The sequence below is a fragment of the Sipha flava genome, unplaced genomic scaffold, assembly GCF_003268045.1.
Source record: "Sipha flava isolate LNK unplaced genomic scaffold, YSA_version1 44_pilon_pilon, whole genome shotgun sequence".
NCBI classification, from domain to species: Eukaryota; Metazoa; Arthropoda; class Insecta; order Hemiptera; family Aphididae; genus Sipha; species Sipha flava.
Window position 1 is genome coordinate 1,067,888 of NW_020273203.1, and position 24,733 is coordinate 1,092,620.

Sequence of the window (24,733 nt, forward strand, 5' to 3'; positions counted from 1 at the left end):
CCTGGTACCACAGTATTTATCCATCAATATTTAAATAGTTGTGTATATTATCTGGCCATTTTGCATATGGTTATTGCGTTACGGCCACCATAGGATACCGTAAACACGACGACGCGTGAATAATATCCCGCGGTATTGTTGCATAGGATCGTCGTCGATATCCCGATTGTTTCTTAGCCGTCGGAGACAGTAATTCGATTATCACGTTTTACCGGGCGTACTAATAGCCATGCATAGGGACGCGCAAACGTACAGTTCCAAGGTGCTGATGGGCAATTGGATGGAAGAAACCCGTTTGGAAGCCGTAAGTCGTGTAGTCGGCCGCGCTCGCTATCGATCCGAATCGTTAAAACGTGTCAAAGGGGGTACGGATAATGTAATCGTAGAAGTCGCGTCCAACATGCAGCGGTAACGAATGCTGGCTCGGAAACCCGGCCGTAAGAAAATCCTTCGAAAAATATTATCATCACACACCCGTCCCGTTCGGGTTTTTTTTTTCGGTTCGATTTTTTCGATTTTTCCTCGTTGGTAAAACTTTACTGACACACTATTGAACAAACCCTCACGAACTCTTCATCGAGTTTCAATCTATGCCTCCGCCCGAGGTACTAGTACGTGTTTCTGTATAGAACAAGGGGGAAATATGTATTTAATTTTATATGAACTTTATACTTTGAAACTACCGATGTCTACGAACACACCAACACCGAAAACTGCCACAACTTTAACGCAGACTTAACAAAATTAAACGACTTTTAAATTGATGGTTAACCAATAGCAGAGTATTATACTCAATGGATATGGAATTCTTTTCGAAGGGATAAGGAGCCATTATTTTTTAAAAAAAAAAAATTACATGACCATGTTGGCTAAGAGCCACTGGTTTGAACCACTTTTTTTTTTCAATAATTAATACAATTTTTGATAAATATATTTATAATACTTAAGAGCCGTGGGTTGTCAACCCCTTATCTATAATATATTTAAAAACATTCGTAATTTATTTTCGTTTTCAAAGAATCGCCTGCTTATGATTGGTTTCTAGTATCATATTCAAAGCATTTTTTAACACGGTTCAAACTAAAAATGATTAGGAAATGAAATCGCTCAAAAACACTAAATTTAACTGTGAAATAAGAGTACATTGTTTTTTAGAGAAATAAAAAAGTATAAAATAACGTTTTATAAGTACTTGTACAACTATGAAAAGACAATTGTTTCAAAACTACTTAAACCGACTGGTAAACGATTATATAATCAAAATGTTACGTTTTTCTAAAATATTTATCTTGGAATCGACAAACGTTCAATTTAACACAGTATTAAATGTTTAAGAAACGATAATGATTTTTCTTTCACCGTGGGTGTTTCATTATTAACTCTTGTCCCATAATTTTATCAATACATCCCGTAATTTAAGATGCGAGTCATACTATGGATATTCAATCAAGTATGCGTGAATTATAAAAATAATAAAAATGAGTTACCCGTGAAATTGAATTATGCAAAGAAATAAAAATGATTTACATGCGCAATATACATTCAAATATAACGAAATAACACGATATTTTTATTTTGTTATATAAATGATAATTATGTTATAGTGATTTTGATGTAAAGACAATGTTAATAAAAAATTTTAAAAACATTTTTGTGTTCATTTTTAATATATTTCATCTTATTTCGGATCATTCGCAATGTTCGCTTATAATAAGAGTTAACATATAATAAAATATTTAATTTTCACCCTTGCAACGTTTTTCTGTATGTTTTTCTATACATGACGATGGATCGGTGTGCCTCGGTTTCCGTGTAAACTACGACACGTACGGTAATCGATATACCTAATCAGGAACGAATGGAACTGTATCGGGAGAAAAGAAAACGAAATGAAATGCTCGCGAAGAACGTTAATACAACAGTCGACAATCTATTGCGGCCAGTAAGTTTTGAACACTGTTTATTATCCAGTGATTTATCGTTCGGCTACGTACTCGATTCGGTTGTTTTTCATAATTAATATTCCGCAGCGATGACATTTACTTTTCTACATATAATATCGAGTATTCGAAACGTGTTTGATTAGCGATCGTTTTCGTTGGACCACGTTATAACAAGCATATTACACTGATTACGGTCCGTTTAAAATAGTTGCTCTGGAGTCGACAGCAGCCGCGCAGTTCACCGTTATGTTATGCGTTAAAATGTTTTCGACACTTATCGTTTAGAAGTTCAGATAGAAGCTGATTTTAAAAAACAATGCAATATATATTTATGTAAAACTTCACAGATGTCTTAGCTAAACTATCTTGTTTGTGACTTCATAACCTACGTCACCATGTACAGTGTGTGCACGGGTATTCAAGTTTTCCTTAATTTTTAAAAATTTATCGATCGTTCAGTGTTGTTTGTTATCTATTGGATACAGCATCCGATCGCTTTTTCGCGTGAATATCTGATTTGATATTTATGTAGAACATTAGACGAGTACGGAAAAGTAATATCGGGAGCCGAGTAAGTGGAATCAAACTGTTTCCGCTCCACCGTCGGGTCAAAAGAAGAAGAAAAGGTTTAATCGAAGAACACAACACAAAGTTCATAAAAACATGTAATTTTACGTCGGTCGTTTTTTTTTTTTTATTTCAAACCGTATACGCACTCTATCGCCCGAATCCGAGAAGTAGAATACGATCGGATTGTACATGCGATTTTCGCTAGATGGCGAAGACTTATTCGACTCGACGCGGAACCGCAACGCGTTCTGACCACATTTATTGCACTCGTTTGAACATCAACCGTAACATTCGTATCGGACGACGGTAGCAGTAGTCGAGTGTAAATTATTTCGCATTCGATCGAACAACCGACATGAATACGAGCGAGTACAGCCGTTACGGCGGGCGTGTGGCGAACTGAAGGACACGTAATAAAACGATAGTGAAAAAATTGATCTCTTATCGTTACGTAAACCATAGCTGAACAACTGTTTGAGAACACCAAAACGTCTCGGAAGGTTTTTGAACGTGTTCGGACGTGATCGGAAAAACGTTCGCCTCGTCGCCGACGCATCGGTTAAAACGAAAAACGCGCGAAAACGTTGTAACCGTTACACGGTGTTTAAAGGAACGCGTTCTATTTCCACCCCCCCCCCCCCAACCCCCAACCCCCAATCACCGGTTAAAATTGCGATCGGATCGATTGTTTTCGAACGGTTACCGTCTCGGATTACCAGATCGTAAAAACGACAGCGACGTCCGATTATAATACACTTCAAACGGCCGCCGACGACAATAATAATGGTAACGATGTACGGCGAACGGTACACCGAACAACGCCGCGTGAACGACGTGCGGTTCGACCCTAAAGCGTTTTTACGGCTTCCCGTCGGCCGGTCAGCGGCGGGCTAAAAGCAATAAAAATTTACGATACACGCGTACATCCAGTCCGGTCCGCAATCGTAATCCGACCCCCGTCGTCGTTATTATTGTTTTAAGTACGAGCCGTGGTAGTGTTTGTAACGATACGCCTTATTATAAAGTATAATAATATGCATATTAATGAACGGCAAATGATACTAATAATAATAATAATAGTAATTTATTCGGATGCCCGCTGCGGGATTTCGGACGACGGGACGAGAGTTGCGAAAAACGATTAAAAACGCAGTCGACCGCAGCGCGAACCGGTTTCGGACCGTGGGTTAACAAACCCGAATGCAAATCGCACCGAAACCTCTTACAGCGTTCGACCGAAATCCCGTCCGGTCGGACCAGTTGCGAGTGCACCACGACGATCGATCGAAATCCTCGCTGGTCGCCACTGACGTTATTATATTTATTTTTGTGAACACGATTGGCGCGAGCCGGGTAAGAATGGTAAAAAAAAAACAAAACCTGCTTCGATTTCGGCACAGCAACCATTGGTCGCGATAACTTCCTTTGCGCGAAGCTCGTCGACAGTATTTTTCATCGACGCGGAAATACATTTGGATGCGTTTTGGCGTTCGGAAAAAAAAAAAAAAAAAAAAAAAACTCTCCGGCGAAAAATATATCTCGCGTGTACACTGCCGCCAAAGCGCTGTAATTATAGTCTACGATTAAAACATCAACTTTCCGGTGGAATCGATTTAGTCTTCCGTTCCCCCGCCCGTCGTTTATCGTCGACGCGATAAGATCGTTGTTGTACACCGCGAAACGTTCGCCTAGTCTCGATCGCAAATGAAATTCGATTCGCGCGTACGTGTAACGTGCGTAAATCATATTTTTTCGTACCCGGGACGGCAGTCGCATTGCGTCGCGCGTCGCGTACCGGTTGACCAGGGCGACGTTTGCTCTCGGCACATAAATCCTGGATCACGGTTACCGGTGGTAAACGTGTACCAGGACACGATGACGTCCCCTGCGCAACCGGTACGGCTTAGAAAACGTTCACCTCTCCGGTACGAAAACGAACCAGGACCGGTATGAATGTACGCTTGGCCGTGATTGCCGACCGGATGGAAACGAAAATTTGAACATCGACGTAATAATTACGCCCCGGACGGACGAATAATCAGTTGTAATAGCAATTTTTGTAACCATTAACGAGTAATTTGATATTTTCAACTTTGATGAATACTGGTTAATATTAGGTTAAAACTCGACGAGTACGATTCTATATTAATTATTGGAAAAAAAAATTCTTGAGAAGAGTAATTGATTATTGGTCTATGGTAGGGCGTAATTTTAACGTTTTCCATCTGCGAATAATACACGTACTCGAGTACAATGTCTGCCGGGTGATAGGTAAAAGCGTCGTCGAGGACGACGATAACGGAACAGCCCTATCATAAATGTGTGTATAACAAAGCGTTTTGTGCCGCAGGTCGATTTGAACACTGCCTGCGAGTTCGTGAAGTACGGCCAAGACGTGCAGCTCGTGAACTGCGTCACTCCGGAAGTCCGGTCTCCGGGGTCGGTGGTCGCTTCCGGCTTTGACGGCGGTGAGTCCGGTGCCGGAATGTCGCTGTCGTGCGGGATCCTGGGCGAACAACTCTACACCGGATTGGGACCCGGCAGTCCGGTCACCGCTTCCCGTTTTACCGATCCCTGCGTGCGCAACTGTTTCAAATTTCGCGGGTAATTCGATAAAGCCGATAATTCAATAATCGCTTCGAGGCAAACAGATCCTCACCAACATTCGCGTGTTGGTTTTTTTTTTTTCGTTACGACAAACTTGTAATTTTAAGTCGCGTACGTCTGCATATTAAATACTTTTTGCTTTTCAGGAATTTTTTTTTTTATTTAAAAGAAAATACTTTTATTTTTCAACATTTTTGTAACATTTATATTTTATTATTTTCGACACATCATTACGATATTCGGTCATATTTTACCATTTTAAGTTCTCCCCGCTCCCCGTTGAACTGCCGGTAAAGCTCTGGCTTATTTACCGGTCACGGGGACTTGTTGGCATGGTCATACTTTTTGAACATTTAATTAATAATATTTTTAGTGCACATTTTGTGATTCTCAAGTGCATAAGCCGTTGCATGTTATGAGATTATTTTTTTTTTATATCCACATATCCTCCATCTTAATCTGTCTAATATTACTAATCACACGTGTTAAACTATGCCGCGTGGTGTCACGGCTATCAACGGCGATGGAGTGCAGGGACGAGGGTGTATGACAAAAACTATCCCTCTAAACAATTGCGGACACGCAGTCCGGATGGGCGAAAAACGACCGTTATATTCACGATCAGGATATTCGTTCGTGTACCGTCGGATGACGGCCGAGCCGAAATGGCCGTTTCCGCTTTCGACCGCAATAGGGTCGTTTCACACTGCGTTCGCCCGGAAACAATTTTTCCCTATCAGCCCTCGTTTCCCGTTCAAACACCCGTCCCAGCACTTGATATCCGTATACTCAGGCCGCGTGTTCTGTTTGCATTCTCACAAAGACTTTCAACACCAACAACTCTTCCATCGGTCACGAATTTGGTTAATGTTTCGGCACTTCTTTTCCAAACTTGAGTAGGATTTCTACAATTTTTGTAACTACGGTTGTAAAATATTATACGTTAAAGAGCTACACGATAGATATCCACCACAAGTAGGAAAACATTTTCTGTTTGTTTAGAATAAATAAAAAATAACGTTAATACATAGTTGTTACATTAGCTTGAGTAAAACTCGATGTCGACTTAAAATCAAGACTTTTTTTTTACACGCACCGGTCGAATTGATACGTTTAATCGGTTGGCAGTAATATTGTTATTGTAAGCCATAACAACATCTTAAAACCGACAAATTCTTGTTGGTAGAAAGTTACGGTAACAACTCTTGTTCAACCCTGTATACATTTTATTAGTAACCCGTAGGTGAAAATTTATTTATTATCTCCTAACATTTATATTTCAGGTATAGCAAACCCGTGCACAAATGCACCGTTGACCCAACAGCGATTTAGTTGTCGTAGTAAATTCGTTGTAAATCATGGTCAAAATTATCGTATTAACCGATTCTGCCTTTTGATAAAATATTTTGAAAAAATTGCACAACGGTTACTTCGCGTTTACTATGACAACGAATTAGTGGGAAACCGTGTATTTTATTAATTTGTACTTTTCACTCGGCGAATAGATTATATGGAGTAACGTTTCGAACAACGTTTTAGCATGGCCTCCCACCGATGAGACGTGTCAATACCGTTTTGAATGAAAAGAGAAATGATATTATTATAGTAAAAGACATTTTCAAAAAGGGTGTTTTCCCGAACTGCGCGTTAGATATCAAGCGAACAAAAAATTAGATATGCGCAGAATATCAGAAATTTACATTTTTTCTGATACGGGTAAACTTTACGCTTGGACGCGACGTTCAGTCGAACTTGCTAATCGATCAATATTATAATAACAATGTATCAAAACGTATTACTATTGTACGTGTGTTTAAGTCGAACACTGAAACGACTATATACGGTGTCCGCATGGTGTACGCGGTATTGATTATGCGTTAACAAATAAAATAACTGCAGTGGCCAGGACAAAATCAATTAACGAATAACGTTTTTTTTTTTTTTCAAATTATTTTTAACACTCGCTCTTTACCGTTGTCTATCAATTGGCTCTATGTGAACGACGTAAAAATAATTTTTAGGGGCATTGGAAACTATAAGTTAAATTATTTATGTGTACGTGTACGTGCGTGTTTGTTTATGTGTGGCAAAAAAAAAATCGTTTAAACTTTATTGCGTAGTGTATGACGCCGCAAATGGCGTACGCCCAATACCGAAAAGCGTCGATGGGTTTTTCAACTTAGACATTTAAGACTAGACGGTTCACTATTATTTTAACGGTCGAACGATCAAACTTAACCTAAGCATTTTATGTTTTTCTATTAATTCGGAGAAAGATACTTTCAAAAAGCGGCGCGCTGGGACAAAAACAACAATAATTGTTATCGAATGCGTTTAATGTACTACGTTTGCGGTGCTGTCGTTTTGGGCCGTTTAACGGCAGAAATTTAGATCGTGCAACACCATAGTAATACCGTTTTCCAAGTGTTACGGACCATTGGGAATAAATGCAATATAGAATATTGGTAAACACACTGGTCTTGTATTTGGGAAAATTCGTTGGCAAAAGCTCGCGGAACGTATTTTCAATAATAATAATAACAATATGATCGTAATACTAACGACACAAGTATCCTGTGAAACACGTTTTATTTTTGCAGAATTTTCTAAATACCAGCATTCAATCTTAATTATAAATCGTATTCCGATTACAGTCGACACACCTCATCATGTTGTCCGGCAGTTTTGTAAATATCGTTTAAAAACATTTCAAGTGCGCGTTGAGAAAATGTTGAATCGCTGAACGTTAGTAAAACGATACGACGACAATGTAAACATCGTACATGTACGTAACTTCGTCGAAAACCCGATCGCAGTAACGTATTTTTAATCGATGTACACGCGCAAACGCAGCAACACTTGGCGCGATCACGTTTTGACGGAGAAAAGATAAAAACCAACATTAAAACATACATCGGTGTACGGCAGTGTTTGCTTCGTACTCATTATGTCTGTGTCGGGTATACGGCGGGAAATAAATCCTTGGCGAGAAGTGTTACTCGTGAGTTTTCGGTGCACCTGACGTAGTTAAGACCGCAGGATTTCGATAATCGACGAGTTCTTCGCGGAAAACTCGATGACGGTGTAACCATCAAACTTACGGTGAAACGTTCATGTAATTCGTAACATTTTGGTTTGGACCGTATCTAAATATCTTGCAGCAGACTGTGCAGTGAATTATTGTTATTTTTCATTAAACAACGTGTCCTTGCGAAAACAAATTAATTAAAAAAAAATGATCGAGATTTCGATAAAACGGATTTATTCGCTCGAGTTCGTTCGTTCGCGATTCGTTTTCAGCGCGTCTCGCGATGTTTTGGAGATCTTTCAGTGAACCTTAAAGATAACCTTTTCCGATTGAAATATCTCTGTTCCGATCTGCGTACACTGTACACAGCGGAAACGCAGAGCTCATACGTACGATGTTGCGTTACCGCATCGAGGACGAAAACACGTACGCACGGTTAATTTAAAAACGATAACAGTTCCCACGTTCCGGTAAAAAGGAAAAAAAAATGGAAAAAATAATGAAATAATAATGAATATCATACGCTCTCGCAACGCATTGCTGTACGCAGTGGGGTTTTATTATTTTCGTCGCGAAATCAAATGCAATATATTACACCTGTCGAGGTAACGGCGTGTAACGTGTAGTAATTACAACGGTATGGGATTCCGAATAACGTCCGTTAATAGCGATCGCAAACATCTCGTGTCCGCAGAGTCGATTAAAGAAGTATTGTGTAACGCAGAATATTGAACGAACGATCTTGGGGTTATTAAAGAGGGAAACCCTACGGTTTTCAAAGTCACGTTTCCAGTTGTAATATTGTTACGATAAATGTACAGCATTTAAAACATGGGTTTCCGTGTCGTACAAATTATTACGTATAATCCACGGCCGCGTAATTATTTTGTTTTAGCTTGAGAAGCGGTTGTGAAGACGGCAAGTTTTTGAAGTTCGGCGATATCTTCGCCATTAGCCCGTGCGTCTCCTCTGAAGTAAGGCCTTCCGCGTACATTACACCATAACAATATGCCACGAGTTTTATGTGGCGAACGAAGTGCAGTAATAATTTTTAGACGAAAAGAAAAAAACGTTACGCTTTAAACCCGTGATTATCTACAGTATTTCCGAGTAATCGCGATAATGTATGATTGTGCAACGTACATAAATAACGTTGAAAATACTTAAACTCGACACCCGTTTAAATATCTCTACGATGTTCGTACAAATTCCATGTGATCACTAAAACTTCTCAATGTAAGTACTCCGAGTAGACTCCAATAGTTTTTCGTGTCATACTGAGATCAAATGAAATAGGTACAAAATTATTTTTCTCCGTAGCCAACGGTTTTGAATAATTGCGATGTATTGTTTTTTTCTTACGGGTTTGATAAGCTAAATGTAATACTCGGTCGACAACTAATAATTAGGCAAGTGTTTATGCGCATCTTGATATCATCAAAGTGCTATTTCCACAATGTTAAGCATGAATTATTCCTACTGCGATCGATTTTCAAATACCATAGTTTTTTAGTTTTAATCGTTTATTTTGTGCAAATATTGTGTTGATAATAAGTGTTGGCGTTTTCAAAACAGAATAATCGTATGAACTATTAAAATGTTTTCTCGAGGTTTAACCAACGAATGATAATTGAGCTTTAATCGAGTTAAAAATTTTATTTTATTTTATTTAAAAGTTATTTTATTTTTCCTTGCAATATTTTCGTAAGACTTAAGTAAACAACTTATAATAAAGATTACAAGTTGTTCGCGAATTTCCATTATTAAACGCCACAAAACGTGGGCACGTCTAATAACGGATATTCACTCCGTGCATAAACTTCATGAGCTTTACATTTCCCTACTAGTACATATTGTAAACTTCGGCGGTACCAATAATAATAATAATAATAATAATATCTAGTATTCAAGTTTATAAAGTCCCATCAAATATACGTAGACATCATACACTAAATAATACGTGACGAAGACGACGAAATCGGGCACGCACTAACCCCCGCGAAGTTTCAGCACCATTATCTGGTAATTGTGTCACATAATGTTATATCTCTGGACGTTGTTTCGCCGGCCACGAAAAAAATCCGTACAATGAACATATTAATTGTAGTCTAACGATAACGTTCTAAAATTCTGTTCACACACATAATGTTTTGCGCATCGTACACGGTCCAACTAAATGGAAACAAATGAAATTATATATATATTTTTTTCGTAATTTTTATGCACCGTCAAATGAGATAGGAACCGAATTCTACGAACGGTAAAAACGTTCACGCACGAATAGAACCGAGTTTAAATATGGTAGGACGTTTATCAGAAGCGCGAAAGCGGTCTGGCCATGTTTTGCAATCCCGTAAAATAAATTAAAGCAATATAAAGTATGGGTAAGGGGAAGGAGAGCGTCTGAACGCAAGTTCAACGGTTGGAACACGGCAAACCGGCGGGTTTTCGTTTTCCGGACGGCATTTTCCGTCTCGGTAGATAGGAAACCACCGCAATACCGCACAAACGTTGTAGTTGAATTTTGAACACAATCGTTGAGATTTGAAATAACACCAAACACGGAAGTATCGTTAAGCGGAAAGAAATCGAAATAAAATTAAAAATTCTCAACAATCGCAATCGTTACTAATTCACGGTGGTATACGGAACGGTCTTGATTTAAAAGATATTGATCAAAAACCACATACTTAATAATGTAGAAAAACACGATGTAGGGCCCGTAGAAAGAAATGACCGCGTGCACAAGATACGTTCACTATTTCGATACGAATCAAACGTAATTTTTTATACGTCTTTATTTCATTCGACGACCGCTCACGTTCGCAGCACACGCGGGCGCAACGGCAAACACGGTCGGTGCGGTGGACAATAAACGATCGCACGACACTCTACTAACACGTATTGCGCGTGCGCCCGGCGATAAAATGTTTAAAAAATAAATAAAAAAAATAGCTAACGAAAAAGATTAAACAGAAATCAAACAATCGTTTTAAACCCGATCGCGCTTTATAACCCAACACCGTGATACTCCGGGCGCTGTTAATTTCTACGCGTTTGTTTGGACGCGCGAACCGTTTGTTCGTTTACGTGACCGATAAAACGTCATGTGGTCGTCGACGCAGCCGTTGTTCGTCACGGCGGCCGTGCCGCGCCTGCACACGGGTCGAGGGACGTGCGGTCGTCCGACGCTCAAACTGACCGGAACGCTGGACGAGCAGTGCCGATGGACGGTCGTCTACTGGGACGCCGGGATGCAAATGAAATCCGAAGGGCTTCCGGTTCCGGTGAGAAAGACTTATAATAGCTTAGCGCGATCGCGACCGGTAGCGAACCGAAGCGAGCGGGGGAAAAAAATAAACCGATTGTTTTCGTAAATAATTATTATCTCACGGCGAGCGAGCGATTGCCCTTGAAATCACTCGCGCTACCCACCTGCGCGCAAACGCACGCACGCAAACGCGCGTCCTCCGTGGTAGAAGTAGAAGTCGCGCGCACCGCACGCAACCAGTAACCAGTTACCGTCCGTCCGGTTCGACGTGCGCGACGGAGAAAACCACCGTTGCCGCGTTACGACACGTAGTCGTATCGCCGGGACGTTTTCGATTCGACCGATGTTATTGCCGTTTCGAACGTTTGCAGAACGGATGTCGAGCGAGCTTGAAGCAAACGTACACGGGGCGAAACGTCGCGGCGGAAACGGACTTTCGGCAATCCACGTATTTCGGCGACGTAAGTAAACACATTTACACGGTACACGATTCGCGGCTCCCGGCCCGGTCGAACGTTTTACCGTTGATTATAAACACTGTACACGATCAATAAAACCGTTGATACGATCGCGTTTCGCACCGATTGCGCCTGTTCCTTGCCCTCGGCCCGGATTCCAGCCCCGTCTCGGCGGTAACGCGGCGCGATGCCGAAATTACCATAATACATCTTCGACGTACGTCGATAAATCACGTTTCCGGATCGTCTCGATTCAGCCTACGGAACCGTGTGGCATTCGACGTGCACCCGTCGCGCGTTATTAATACGCTACTGTTCGTGTCGTTCGCGAACAATCGATTTCCCATTTCCGCGGTACACCCGGTCGGGTCGAACGGTATTATAATCGCCGCCGACCGCCGGAAATGCGATTTTGATCGCCGTTGCCATTACACGCCCGCGGTCAAGTCGTCGTTCCATCTCTCAGCCTCCGGTCGCTTTCCGCTTTCGACCGCGGTCGAGGTCAGCGCGGCGGCGGAGGAAAGCCCATTACGGCTCGCGCGGTCTTATTGCCGCGTATCGACGGGGATCGATTAAGGAATGCCACTGCCGCCGCCCGGGCTCTTGATATGTCATTCGCCAAACTAGTTTTACCCGTCGCAACGACCGCAACCGTTACACGATCGGATACGTTTCTCGTACGAGCCACGAGAAGGTCATCGTCACCGGTCGCGTCCCACGACGACTTGTTTTTCACCTTTTTCGTTGTTGCCGTCGTTGTCGCATCGCGCGCGGCTGCGAGACGACAACCGACGGATGTTGCGGGTCCGAACGTCGGACCGAGACGGTCGACGGGTGTGAAAAGTTTACGAGGACGGACGAGAAAATAAATCGTGTTACGGGTGTGCGGTTATCGTGAGAACGAGTGACGTCGGCGGAAATAGGAGACGGAGAGGACGCTGCCGGACGTTGCGTGTGCGGCGAAGGAAGACCGTGAAACGTGCGTGCGAATGGGATGGCGCGATACGAGGACAGCAGGACGTGAAGGTGCGACGACGTTGTGGGTCGTGACGAAGGCATAAAAAACCGTGACGGCGGCCGGTTGTTGTCCGAATACAATGGAGGAGCCCTTCCAACTGTGTTTTTGCGCCGACGACAGAGCACGGACGTTATCGCGGTTACGTGGGTTTTCCGTCCAAGTCGGTCGCTGCGATTCGAAATTTTTTCCGAGCAAAACGACTGTCCTCCGAAAGGAGCGAAAAGCCGGTAAAACGGCAGACCGGCCGCGGTGGCGATGAGAGACCGTTGGACGAGATCGTTTGACGTTCAAGCGAAATACATGAGTTTTCGCGCGGACCGATCACACGACACTCGTTCGAACCAAAAAAAAAAAAAAATGGCGTGCCATATCGTTCCGAAAAAATCGATTCTATTCAGTTATTATACGTTTATGCGTGATAAGCGCACAGACCGTCGCAGTGGGGCGATTCGTCGCGTGGTTGAACGGTTTACGCGATTTCGCGCACTAGTTTTCGAAATTTTAATAACGCGTAATTATAATCAACACTCGACCCCCCACCGTCACCGCCGTTGATGACAAAGACTATTCATCCATTTACCGGTTGAAAAAAAGTTATACTTGTACAGCGTATATAATGTAATTACTCTCCGTCGCTTTGTGCGCAGTGTTTTGTACGATAACCGTGTTCTTTTATTAATGGATTGTAACGGGCACCGTTAATCAACGCACGTTCGCACGCAATTATACACGAAACGTAAAATCGCGTTTTGTGTTGGTTTTTTCCCTCCCCCCCCCATTATTTATTAAGCGTAAAACTATTGAGTGCGGGATAGCCAAAAAAGAAAAAAATTATATAACAACCTATCCCGGTCAAATTAACATTGATGACGTTCGTTAACAAAAGGATAACCGCATGTTCTCGGTGCATGGCGGTCGTGTTACGTTTCGAGTGCCGTGTAGGTACTTGCGACGTGCCGCGAACCGAATCGGCGGTGGTGCGAATGAAAAGTCCTGAATGCGATAGGGCGTCGACTACGTCGGACGGTGTACGTGCGCGGTGAAAGAAACCGTGCGTAATATTCTATTAGACGATACCGCGAGTATGAAAACAAAAGATTTTCGTTGGAGCGCTTACCCATCTCGCGGCGCATATGCGTAAAACAATATTGAACGAGAACGTTCTGGAACACGTTTTCGTTAAAATTTTCCGTCCGGTTCCGTGAAAACCGCGCATAAACGGACGAGAACAGGACGAATCGTTGTCGATTTTTAATCCGAAGCCCGGGGACGGCTGCCGGTCAGCGGAGAGGATGACGGTAAACGGCGTTGATCATGTCCACGGCAAACGCGCGTTAAACTGCCGCTCGGACCATGTAGGGTAAAGTGAGGTATTTTCGTGAAATTATTTGTTAAACGCATAACATAATTCCCTATTATACGACCGATTTGAAAATTACATTGATCCTTAAAATTACTATTTTTAAGGGTCAATGTAATTTTCTAGTCAATCGTGTAATAGGGAATCACATTATACGTTCAACATATTGTACCATAAAATTGCCTATGTCACGGAAATACCTTACTTCACCCTACATAAAACGTACGATCGCGTTTCGAACGGGACCCGCCGCGTGTCCGCGATAAATCGATTTGTTACTGATCGTCGCGAATGCAAGTCCGTCGCTGCGAAACACCTGTTATTATTATTGTATTTATGGCATACGTGCGTAGTACAACACGTGTATACCGTAAATACAATGATATCGGTAAAAACGTAATAACAACCAACGGCGGTGTACAGTTATTGTGCCGGCGAACCTCGCGTTTCCGCCGTCATTCCTAGCCACGTGAACACCGTCGACACTTGCAGAATCAGAATATATTTCAATTATAATTCCGGTTCGGTCGGTTAATGAGATCACATTTTTTTTTTTTTTTTTTCCAAACCTTCCTAAACCAGATCGTTTCCAAGCTAAATATATGTTCCAACGGCATACCAATCTAATCGATTTATTTTCATTTCGTATGTTTTGTTATATCTTGGAATAATTTTTCATGATTTTAGCGAATTTTCAACTGTCCTCCACCGCGTAAGAGAAAACCCGTTGATTTATTATTTTTTATGACGAATAAAAATAGAAAAGTTCATCGATAGAAATACATCAACTGTACGCATTAGTAATGGTTGATGAATTTTAAATCAATTTTGAAAAACGATTTATTAATTCATACGATTTTAACACCGTTGTGTGTCTTGCATTTTTAGCTTTTAGATGAACAATACGTTTTTATATTATTTTTATTTTGTATCGTAAATGTATGATTTTGGAACATTTTTTTGGGCTTTTAAGGGCATCAACATCCGGACTTTATTGATATCGTACGTAAACTCCGTCCGATCGTAACTCGTCATCACAATCGAAAATCACCGTTTACGTCGTTTCCGAAGCATATATATACGTATTTGAAAGCAGCGCACTGCGCGCATTATGATAATATCACCAGTATTTTATATTGGATCGTTTTATCATAACATTAAAGCCGCGTATCAACCTATTCCTATAGGTTACCAAAATATTTTCAAATATCTCGGCAATAATATGTCCAACGGGTGTTAATATCATAGGCGTGCGCTGCAGGTATGCAGGGTATGCAATTGCATATCTTAAACATAGAGCCTTCTTTCCACAGTTACATAAAATTAATAAAAATTATGACATTTTCGGTCTTATGTAAATTATGTGATTTTTATTACATTTTTATATTCAGTCCCAGACAGTTTAATTTATTTTTGAAACGCAAATCATATGCTATAATAACGATTTGATGTGTTAATGAAATTAAGAAGTACAATAATTCAAGTGAGATCAAATAACTATGAACTACAGAACAAGAAATGGCTATAAATTAAAATCACGAAAACATTATTGGTGATGTTAAAAACTCAACTGTACGCAGAATCGTTTTATGATTGATTTTAATTATTTATTACATTTATTTTGTTTTTCATTTAAGTATATAATTACGTTTTTATTTATTTACCCTATTTAAACGTATCACTCAAACCATTTCAAGGGTTACGTATTTAATTTTTTTTTCCTAATTTATTTTAAATTTTAATTATGAAGACAGTTATAACGATTAATAAATGGCTATTCAAGTCACTTTTTTCGGGAAAAAAAATTAAAATTTTAAATCAAATAATTGTTAAGATCAGAATTTTGAACGCTTAAATTAAATTTCAGTTTTAGGGGGGGGGGAAGGAATGGTAGGCAGTGACAGCCTTTTGCGTACCCTGAAATAGAGGTCTGCGCACGCCTATGTTTAATATGTTCGTATATGTTTGAACGGGCCGAGACCGATTCAACAATTGAATTAGGTACGTTTTATTCGATATATATACATCAGTCGACGTGCATTGCGTTATTACAACTCTGGTAATATTAATGAACACTTGCTTGTTTTTATTGCGTGGTCGTACACAGAACCTGAACTCGTTAACAATTCTTCGAAAAACGATAATATATTATTACGCAACGTCGTTGTGTTTATGCTGTCCCCGGTCCGTAAACTTTACGGAGACGGTGTGTACTTAAATAAAAACAACAACGAAAGGCACGACAATGACGACAAACCGTCTATAAATATATATAAATATCACAATATTTGACACCGATACACGTAACTAATAATAAATCGTCTACTCGCGCTGTAACATAAGGTACAATAATGTACGAATCAGAGACAGGAATCGAACCGAAAAGAACCTACACTGGAACCGGAACCTTTTAAATAATAGGAACCGATACCGGAACCGAAACCTTTATTTTGATAAATGAAGTACCGGGAATTTTTAAATTATAAAGGTTCTTTTAGGTTCCAAAATTAAATAGTTTTATTTAGCATAGATTATTTATAGTTACTTTTTTGCTTATAAATAATCAGGGATCCATTCTTATTATGTTTATACCTAGAACTATACAAAGTTCTTATGCTTATTCTTTAGCTATTTAAAATGACATTTTTGAAGTGTTTATTACATGTATATTTATCACAAAATAACATTATATAGAAATGTTTTTCCCAATATATACCATAATTGGAATCTATATTATCTTCCAAATAAAGCGATGATATTAATAGAATAGACACACTACCCGCTAGTGTAAATTGTAGTTCATAGTTCATTGACGATTGACGAGTATTGTAAATATTTTTTAACGACTGCTCCTATGGAGCGAAAGCTATTATTTATAATTTAATTATTTTTAACCTATTTATCGTATGCAATTTGTAATTTAAAACTTTATTATCTTCTAAATTCTGATACATAACGATTTAGTTTTACCAGTTATAATAGATTTTATATCAGTAGGGGGGCAACGTTGTTGATTGTCAGCAATAGATATTAAAATAATTTTTCGTTTACTACTATGCTACACTAACAAGTGGATGATGGTATATTATAGTATATTCACAATTTTTTTTTTTTTTTATTGATAAGAAATAATATTATATTATATACTGATAACAGAAACCGGTACTTAAATAATCTGAAACCTGTACGTTTATTAATTTTCGTAATACAACCGGAACCGAACCGGAACAGCTATTTTATTTTCTGAGAACCAGTACCGGAACCGATACCGATAAATTCAAACGGTTCCAGTCCCTGGTACGAATTATCTGTATAGTAGCGGTCGCGTGATCCTTTAAGACACGTTTACAGTTTACGGGACGAAAAATCACGTCTCGTGAACACCACGTATATCTTACGCATATCTCAGTCCACGAAATTACGAAAATTATTTTGAAAATTATTTGTTTATGATTTTTTTTTTTTTTTTTATATAAACGAGTAACATTTGAAACAGTGCTTCCCAATATTTATTTACTCAAAACATTCTTTGAATTTTCGGCAATCTCTCGTCGTCTGCATACCCACGGATATTTTTTTTTTTTAGAAACTAACAGTTTTATATTTGAAAACTATCAACGGCTTAATTAAAATATCGAACTTTCTACGGTAAAATAATTGCACAGAATTACGTATATGTGATCAGTAACTGTCTTGAGGTTGATGATTTACTGCTAATGGAATTATATCTGGTTCGATTAGTCTTATATCTAGTTTTTCACTAATTTCTAATCAATTCCTTGATTTTCTGAGAAGTTGTTCGACCACACCGAAGCCTATTTCGACTAGGCGTGTTTACGGACAAGTTATAGTTAGTAACTCCACTTCTCTACAAAAATGTAGGTACATAGTTTTTGGTTTGATCCAACAACTCGTATGACAAAAATGTAGGTGACACAAGAATCGAATTCCTTAGCGCTACCGAAAAGGTGTAAACGGCCCTGTACGGAATCCCTAGTTGAGAATAGTCCACAGAACAAGTAGGTATTACAATCGTCAACCGAAACCAATTATCGCCGTTTTTCAACAATGACATATTACGATTCTAGTGCGATTACTAAAAGTTTTTACGATATTAAAACAATTTGGGCATTAGAACATCAATGCCAAATATCATATTAATAAACTTAATTTTTTTTTTTTCCTTTTCTAGTGTAACATTAGAATATTAGATTATTAAAGAGCCATAAACAATTATTTGATACGTTTGCTCATCAAACCAATCTCCTCCTAAAGTCTCTTAGATGTCGATTACCAGAGACTTAAAATGTCGAACGAGGCTCGTTTGTTTGAAAATATTGTTGATGTAGGAGATGTGTACTACTCGAGTACTGTTTGTTGTTTTCGAACATTGTAAAATGGTCAAATCCGGTGGTTTCCCTTCAAATGTTTGGATGAACGCAATAGGAAATAGTATGAATATACATCGCTTAGCCCCGATACTTTTACCGTCGGCGATAGGATTGATTTTAAGAACGTCGACGGTGGTAAACGGTAACCATCATCGCGGCGATGGTGCATCGTTCGACCGGTGCGCACCGCCAAAGCGTCCGAACCGCGGCGTTCGTCCCGCAACATTTTAGATGCGCGTGTACGGTGTGCAAACGGTTGTGCGCCGTGATCGACCGGTTGTCTTCGTTCTGCGCGACGACGGGATCGACAACACCTGGACCGCGCGATGAATATTAAATACGACGAAAATAAAAACAACCGTAAGAGTACACTGCGCCGTTATCATCGTGTCGAATTTGATATTCGGGTAATACCAGGACCGTGTTTAAGATTTCTCGGCCCAGGGGGTAACATAATTCTACCGCCCCTATTACCCGAACCGTAAGACTGAAGATAACTGTTTCCAACTGTTCGTTAAAAAACCGCTCGCAATTCGTTCGTCCCATTTCAGTACACTATTACACAATATTCGTAATTCCTATATAACCCAAAATAACAACCGAGTCATAATTATGCAGACAAAGTTATAGATAATTGTCTTTTACAAGGCCGATGGTGGTGGTACCCTTAAATAATTTAGGACATTCCGGTCTGAACGTTCCAGAAATGATCGAGAACAATAACCAATACCTATGTCTCAATAGAATACCATGTTAAATAAAATACTTTTAAAACAGATATACATTTTCTACGCTCCTAAACAATATAAATGATTTTATAGTATAACATTTGTTTTCTCAAAATAATTGTATTTGTTCGAAAGTAATTTTCCGTTGAGAATGCGAAAAAATCGATTAGGTTTTGTTTGGAACCATCGTAAAAATATTCCTTTAAATGTTTCAGTGGGGCTATTGCCTTAAACGCGGCCCTGGGTAATACGCAGCAAAATGATCTTCGTTCGAGTCGACCGTAAACATTATCGTAACACGAACCCCGTCGTGTCTTCTGTAAAGCAGAGGCGACTTGTAAAACGAGCCCCGGTAAAAACCTTTGTTTTCCGCTACGTTTCGCTTAAATCGATCAACACTTGTTTGGTACGCCGGTACGTTTATGAACATTTTTAGTCATACGTAATTCAACAGTTATAATTGTAAACCGAGCGGGGCCGAAACAGTTTTTACGGTTTTTAGGTGGTTGTGTAAAATTAATCCGTCCCCGGTGAACACGTTGGAACCGCTTTCGCTGGTGTGCGGCAGAGATAAAAGTAAACGTCACCCGGACGAAGATAACGAGCGGTACGTTCCGCAACGCGCACGAAAACTATCGGTTATTGCGATAGAATTTTTGTTTTTTCCGTAAGCCATTTAACTTTGCTGTTTCACTGTCGATTTTAATAAACCGTATCCGAGATGACGGTATCGCGTGATGGCCGATGAAGTATTTCTCCACTTGGACGCAGTACGTTTTCTCGTCGTCCAGAGTCCGCGGGGCTGGATGAATGAGGGGCTTGGTGGGGAGGGTTAGGCCTCGAGCCGCAAGTTGAAAAGGGCCACAACAAGCCGCCATTTTTTTTCTTCGTATAAAATTGCATCAAATAAATATGTTAAAAAAATAAAATGTCATTACAATTTTCAACAGTATACAAATAAACTAAACTTATTTTAATTATTATCTATTACTACTCAAATAACTAAATCTGAAAAAAAAAATGGAATCGTTTTCTGCAAAAGGGTCTCACTAAATGTAATAGCCCACTCGTATATGACCGAAATCCGGACTTTGGGATTCCACCCCGGGGATGCGATCGTAACCGCACGATATTGTTTTGTCGAATGATTCTCAAATGTGTTTGTATTCGTTTCGTCCGCGCAGGAATACGAAGTGAGCGCACATTCGTACAAGGGATTCGGAGGTCGTGACAAGAATATTTGGCAACTGATCGCGTGTAATGGTCGTCCGGAGGAACCGGTGATGGACAACGGATACTGCGACACGAAAAAAGAATAAATACACTGCATTTTACTTCGTAATAGTATTATAATATACTTACATCGATTTTACTGCAAAAAGATAAAACAACGAACAAACATACGTTCAATAAAAAAGTGCAAATCATTTTTTTTTTTTTTTTTTTGCTGTACAGGCGAAAACGCTAATACAATATAATATGGTCAAAAAAAAAAAAAAAAATAGTATTTGATTATCAGTACAAATATTTGTTTTTGGTATAAATAAAAAGATAATATATAATTTCGTCATCACAATATTCATCAGAAAATAAATAATAATTCGTTTGAATTTCGATTTAATTGTTGAGTATCCGAGAAAACGTAATGATTATACATGTTATAGAGTCTCCGCACGCGGTATATTATAAAATACAATAATTTTACTATAATAAAATTGTTTAAAAAAAAAAAAAAACAAAATATTATTAAAAATGATACAGCTTCACGCTTAAAACACACAGTTATCAATAGACAAATTAATGTATTAATCTTAAAACACGCGTTAAAATACAAAACTAATAATTATAATAATAAATAAACGCACAGAACACATGTGTTGAATTGAGCTTTGGTATAATATGTGTATTATAAACAACTCGAAAGAAACGATAATAAAACGACGCGAGAAGGGAGTGGGGATGAAAAAAAAAGATTAGAAAAAAAATATTTAATAAAAACTCAGACTTATCGACGCTCTTTGACAGTGTCCCTCGAAGTGAAACGATTACAAATAATAATAATAATAATAATAATAATAATAATAATAATAATGGAGGAATAAAATGGCAAAGAAGAAAACAAGCGCTTACACATAAATGTTCTGGAAAAGGTTTCCCTTACAAAATGATAGATCTATAAATTGATTTTAATTTGTACACTGTACAATTTTCGATAGTAATAATAATAATAATAATAATAATATTAATAATATATGGCGTATGCGTGCAACGTGAAAGTGCATGCGAATTACATAATAATATGATATAGAAAATAGCCACGCGCGTTATTTCGTCAAGACGTTTTCGTCCTCTGGCTGGTGCGGCCCCGAACGAACACAATGGGTGAATGTGGTACGATTCCAAAATGGTATTTTGAACGCGTCAAAACGATTCTGTGGACAGAGGACACGAGTCGGTTCGATTAAACGATACACATGTTAAGCCGTTCGGTAGTAAACCGTTTTCGTCTGTTTTCAACTCACATGTGGTCAGTTTGCTCTGCAAGATCGGCGAGAGGATCTCCTCGAGACTGGCAGACGATCTCAGTTCTGCGTTTGACAGACGGTCGACCTGGAACCGAATTAAAAAATAAGTAAATCGAAAATCGTTTCTCATCCATAATGACGTTAAGGCGTACACTGCGCGTGCGATTCACGTCCTTTGATCTAGCCGGGAATATTGGATTTTAAGGGCGCATGAGACTACTACGCTCGAACGCGAATACGCTTTTATTTTATTTCAGAAAATAAAATTTGACACGGTAGTCTCGCTGCTGTTAAATTTTACCCAGTAGGAGATTTTATGGCAGCGATAAACTTGATAGAACGGAACGAACGGAATATCATATTCAAAACATATTTTCACGGGAATGTAACTCGACGATGAAACTGTGGTACCACTATACGCTAAACTATATTCTTCGTAAGTTTTACTAAAATCAGGAAAGTGAACACTCGTGAAATGTAAAGCGCATTTTTGTATTCGGTCGATTTATGCGTTTTCGCGCGTTGTTGCCGGAAGTTTGGTTTTTAAATAAATACATCGGCCGTCCTGTCCGATCCGGTCATACCAGTGCTAACGGTGGAGATGACGGAGACGAACTGCAATGGTGTTTGCACAAAATCTCTTAACAGAAGTGAAAACGTTACACGCGTATTTGGAAGCGCACAGTACAAAATTGATCCGTCCGTGTGATCTGCACCGGTCACGTTGGGTTAAACCAATGTATGTACGTCTAAGAAACTGAATTACGTATTGCATAGCATTGACTAATTCACTAACTCAATGCAACGTTTATAAATGTTGCGCGTTCGGAACGAAAACGGGCGATTTTTCTCAATTCGTGGTGAACTATCGAAAATACCTATTTGGACCAAGCCGATGATCCGAAAACGTTCCAACGGTCGTAACATATAAATGACGAGCACCGGCGGTTGATCGGATTTTCGGGACACGCGGACGAGTTGCGACGTTACGAGGCGTCGTGATGACTGTTCGGTCGAAAACCCTTGAAAAGCGATTCGAGTAGAAAAAAGTGAAAAAAGTGAAAAAAAAAAACAAATAAAACTTTCATGTACAACCACTGTCGACGCGCGGCGGGTTCGCGCGATCACGGTTTCGGTTTTAAGCACTCGTGTCGCGACCGCGTTTTAATCGATTTTCTCATCGCGCTCGCAAGTTCGAGCGGGACGAGAAAAACCAAACGAACAATAATAATCGTAACCCACTCACGTGGTTGTGCTGTGGAGAAAAGTACGTGGGGGCCCTGGAAGAGGAGCGCACGGCCGACGACCGGTTGGACAGGTAGAGGAACTCGTCGCCGTCGTGATGGGTCGACCGGCTGTTGTACGCGTGCTGCTGGTGGTACTGCTGATGCTGCTGCTGCTGCTGCTGGTGCTGCTGCTGGTGGTGCTGCTGCTGGTGGTGCTGGTGGTGATCCCATTGCGACGGCCGCTGTTTGCCGCGGTCGCCCGGCCACGGTATGACGCCGTTGGGCGTGTTGGCGTGCTGGCCGAGCACGCCGCTCTCGAACGACTTGCTGGACTTAATGGACTGACCGACCGCGGCCGAGGTCTTCGCGTCGTCCGCGGCGGTCGCGGTGTTCCGGTTGGCGTCGACCGCCGCCGACGCCGCGGGCTGAGACGTTTTGCCGTCCGGGTTGTTGTTACTCCGGTTCTGGTACGCCGCCTGGTTGATGTTCTTCGGCGGCCCGTAACCGCTCACCGGGTACACGCGGTCCGGCACGCACTGCCACGGCGTACCGCCGCCGCCGCCGCCCACGGTTCCGCGGATCTCTTGGCTGGACCACGTTCTCGTCCCGTTGGACCGTTGTTCCGCGCCGTTGCTGTCGGAAATCAACACAAAAAAAATCAAAAAACAACAATCCACACGAGCGGTTCGCGTTCCGTGGCCGGTTTATTCGGCGGCGCTTACCCGTTGCTCGTCGACCGCGTCGAGTTGTTGTAGGCAAAGTCGCGCGCCTGATTTTCCGTCCTCCTGTTGTGCGCGTTGTCCTTCTGCTCCAGATCGTGCAACCTGGTTTTCAACAATCGAAACACGATCGAATCGAACGTTCAACATCGCGCGTACGAGCACGCGCAGGGACGAACATTTCAACTATCCCGACAGCAACCCGTACGCAATTGCGTGTTGCGACGGGAACGTTTTCGGTAAACCGTCTCAGCGCACCCCGTCATCGTACCGATATAACCATAGGCGTGCGCACCACAAGGTCGACTACTACACTTTTGGGCCAACAAAACGACAACGTGCGAACAATCGAAAACTTAAATTTTGCGGTACATTAGTTTTAACGTATATTTGTTCCTTACCAGCAGTCCGGAGTCGATAGGACAAGCAAAGGCCGATGGCGGTACTGGGGTAACGGTTACACCGGTACCGCCACGGAAAAATTGGTTTTTCCGAGTTTTGGGAGGTGTACAAATGTTCAAATGACCATTACGAATCTGTACAAACGAAATAACAATCGATAGGATAATTTCGGAGTTGTAAATACAATTTGGTGGTACTGGGGTAACGGACCTGTTTTCCTTGGATCTCGTATATTTTTCTCGGGCAACTTAAATTGTTTACGATCTGTATACTTGTGATTAATTGTATCCGTTACGTCATCGTGATAAGTTTTTGCACGAACATTTATTTGTTTATTACCAAACATCGTTTATTTTTTCCAACCGATTGCATTAGGATGAACCATATTTAATTTGGGCAACATCGGTTAAAACACGGGCCCCTTACTCTTTAGACTTAAATTATAGGGTCTCATTTAAAAAGTTTTCGGGGGGGGGGGGGGGGGGGG

General features: G+C 40.5%; 2 protein-coding genes across 2 annotated transcripts in view; one reads left to right on the forward strand and one right to left on the reverse strand.

The window, feature by feature from the left end:
* The first annotated feature begins 229 nt into the window (after positions 1–229).
* LOC112689496 lies at positions 230–20,828 on the forward strand. The gene is made up of 6 exons (XM_025563236.1): positions 230–304; positions 4,864–5,117; positions 9,044–9,122; positions 11,274–11,435; positions 11,548–11,880; positions 20,559–20,828. The coding sequence occupies exons 1-6, from the start codon at positions 230–232 to the stop codon at positions 20,691–20,693; spliced, it is 1,038 nt and encodes a 345-aa protein (XP_025419021.1). The 3' UTR covers positions 20,694–20,828.
* An 82-nt stretch (positions 20,829–20,910) lies between these two features.
* LOC112689491 (band 4.1-like protein 4) overlaps positions 20,911–24,733 on the reverse strand; it is a gene marked incomplete in the record, with an annotated part of 94,465 nt that continues 90,642 nt past the window's right edge. Inside the window, 4 exon segments of the mRNA XM_025563229.1 lie at positions 20,911–21,806; positions 21,897–21,984; positions 23,146–23,758; positions 23,848–23,949. Coding sequence (XP_025419014.1) covers positions 21,805–21,806; positions 21,897–21,984; positions 23,146–23,758; positions 23,848–23,949 — 805 coding nt within the window.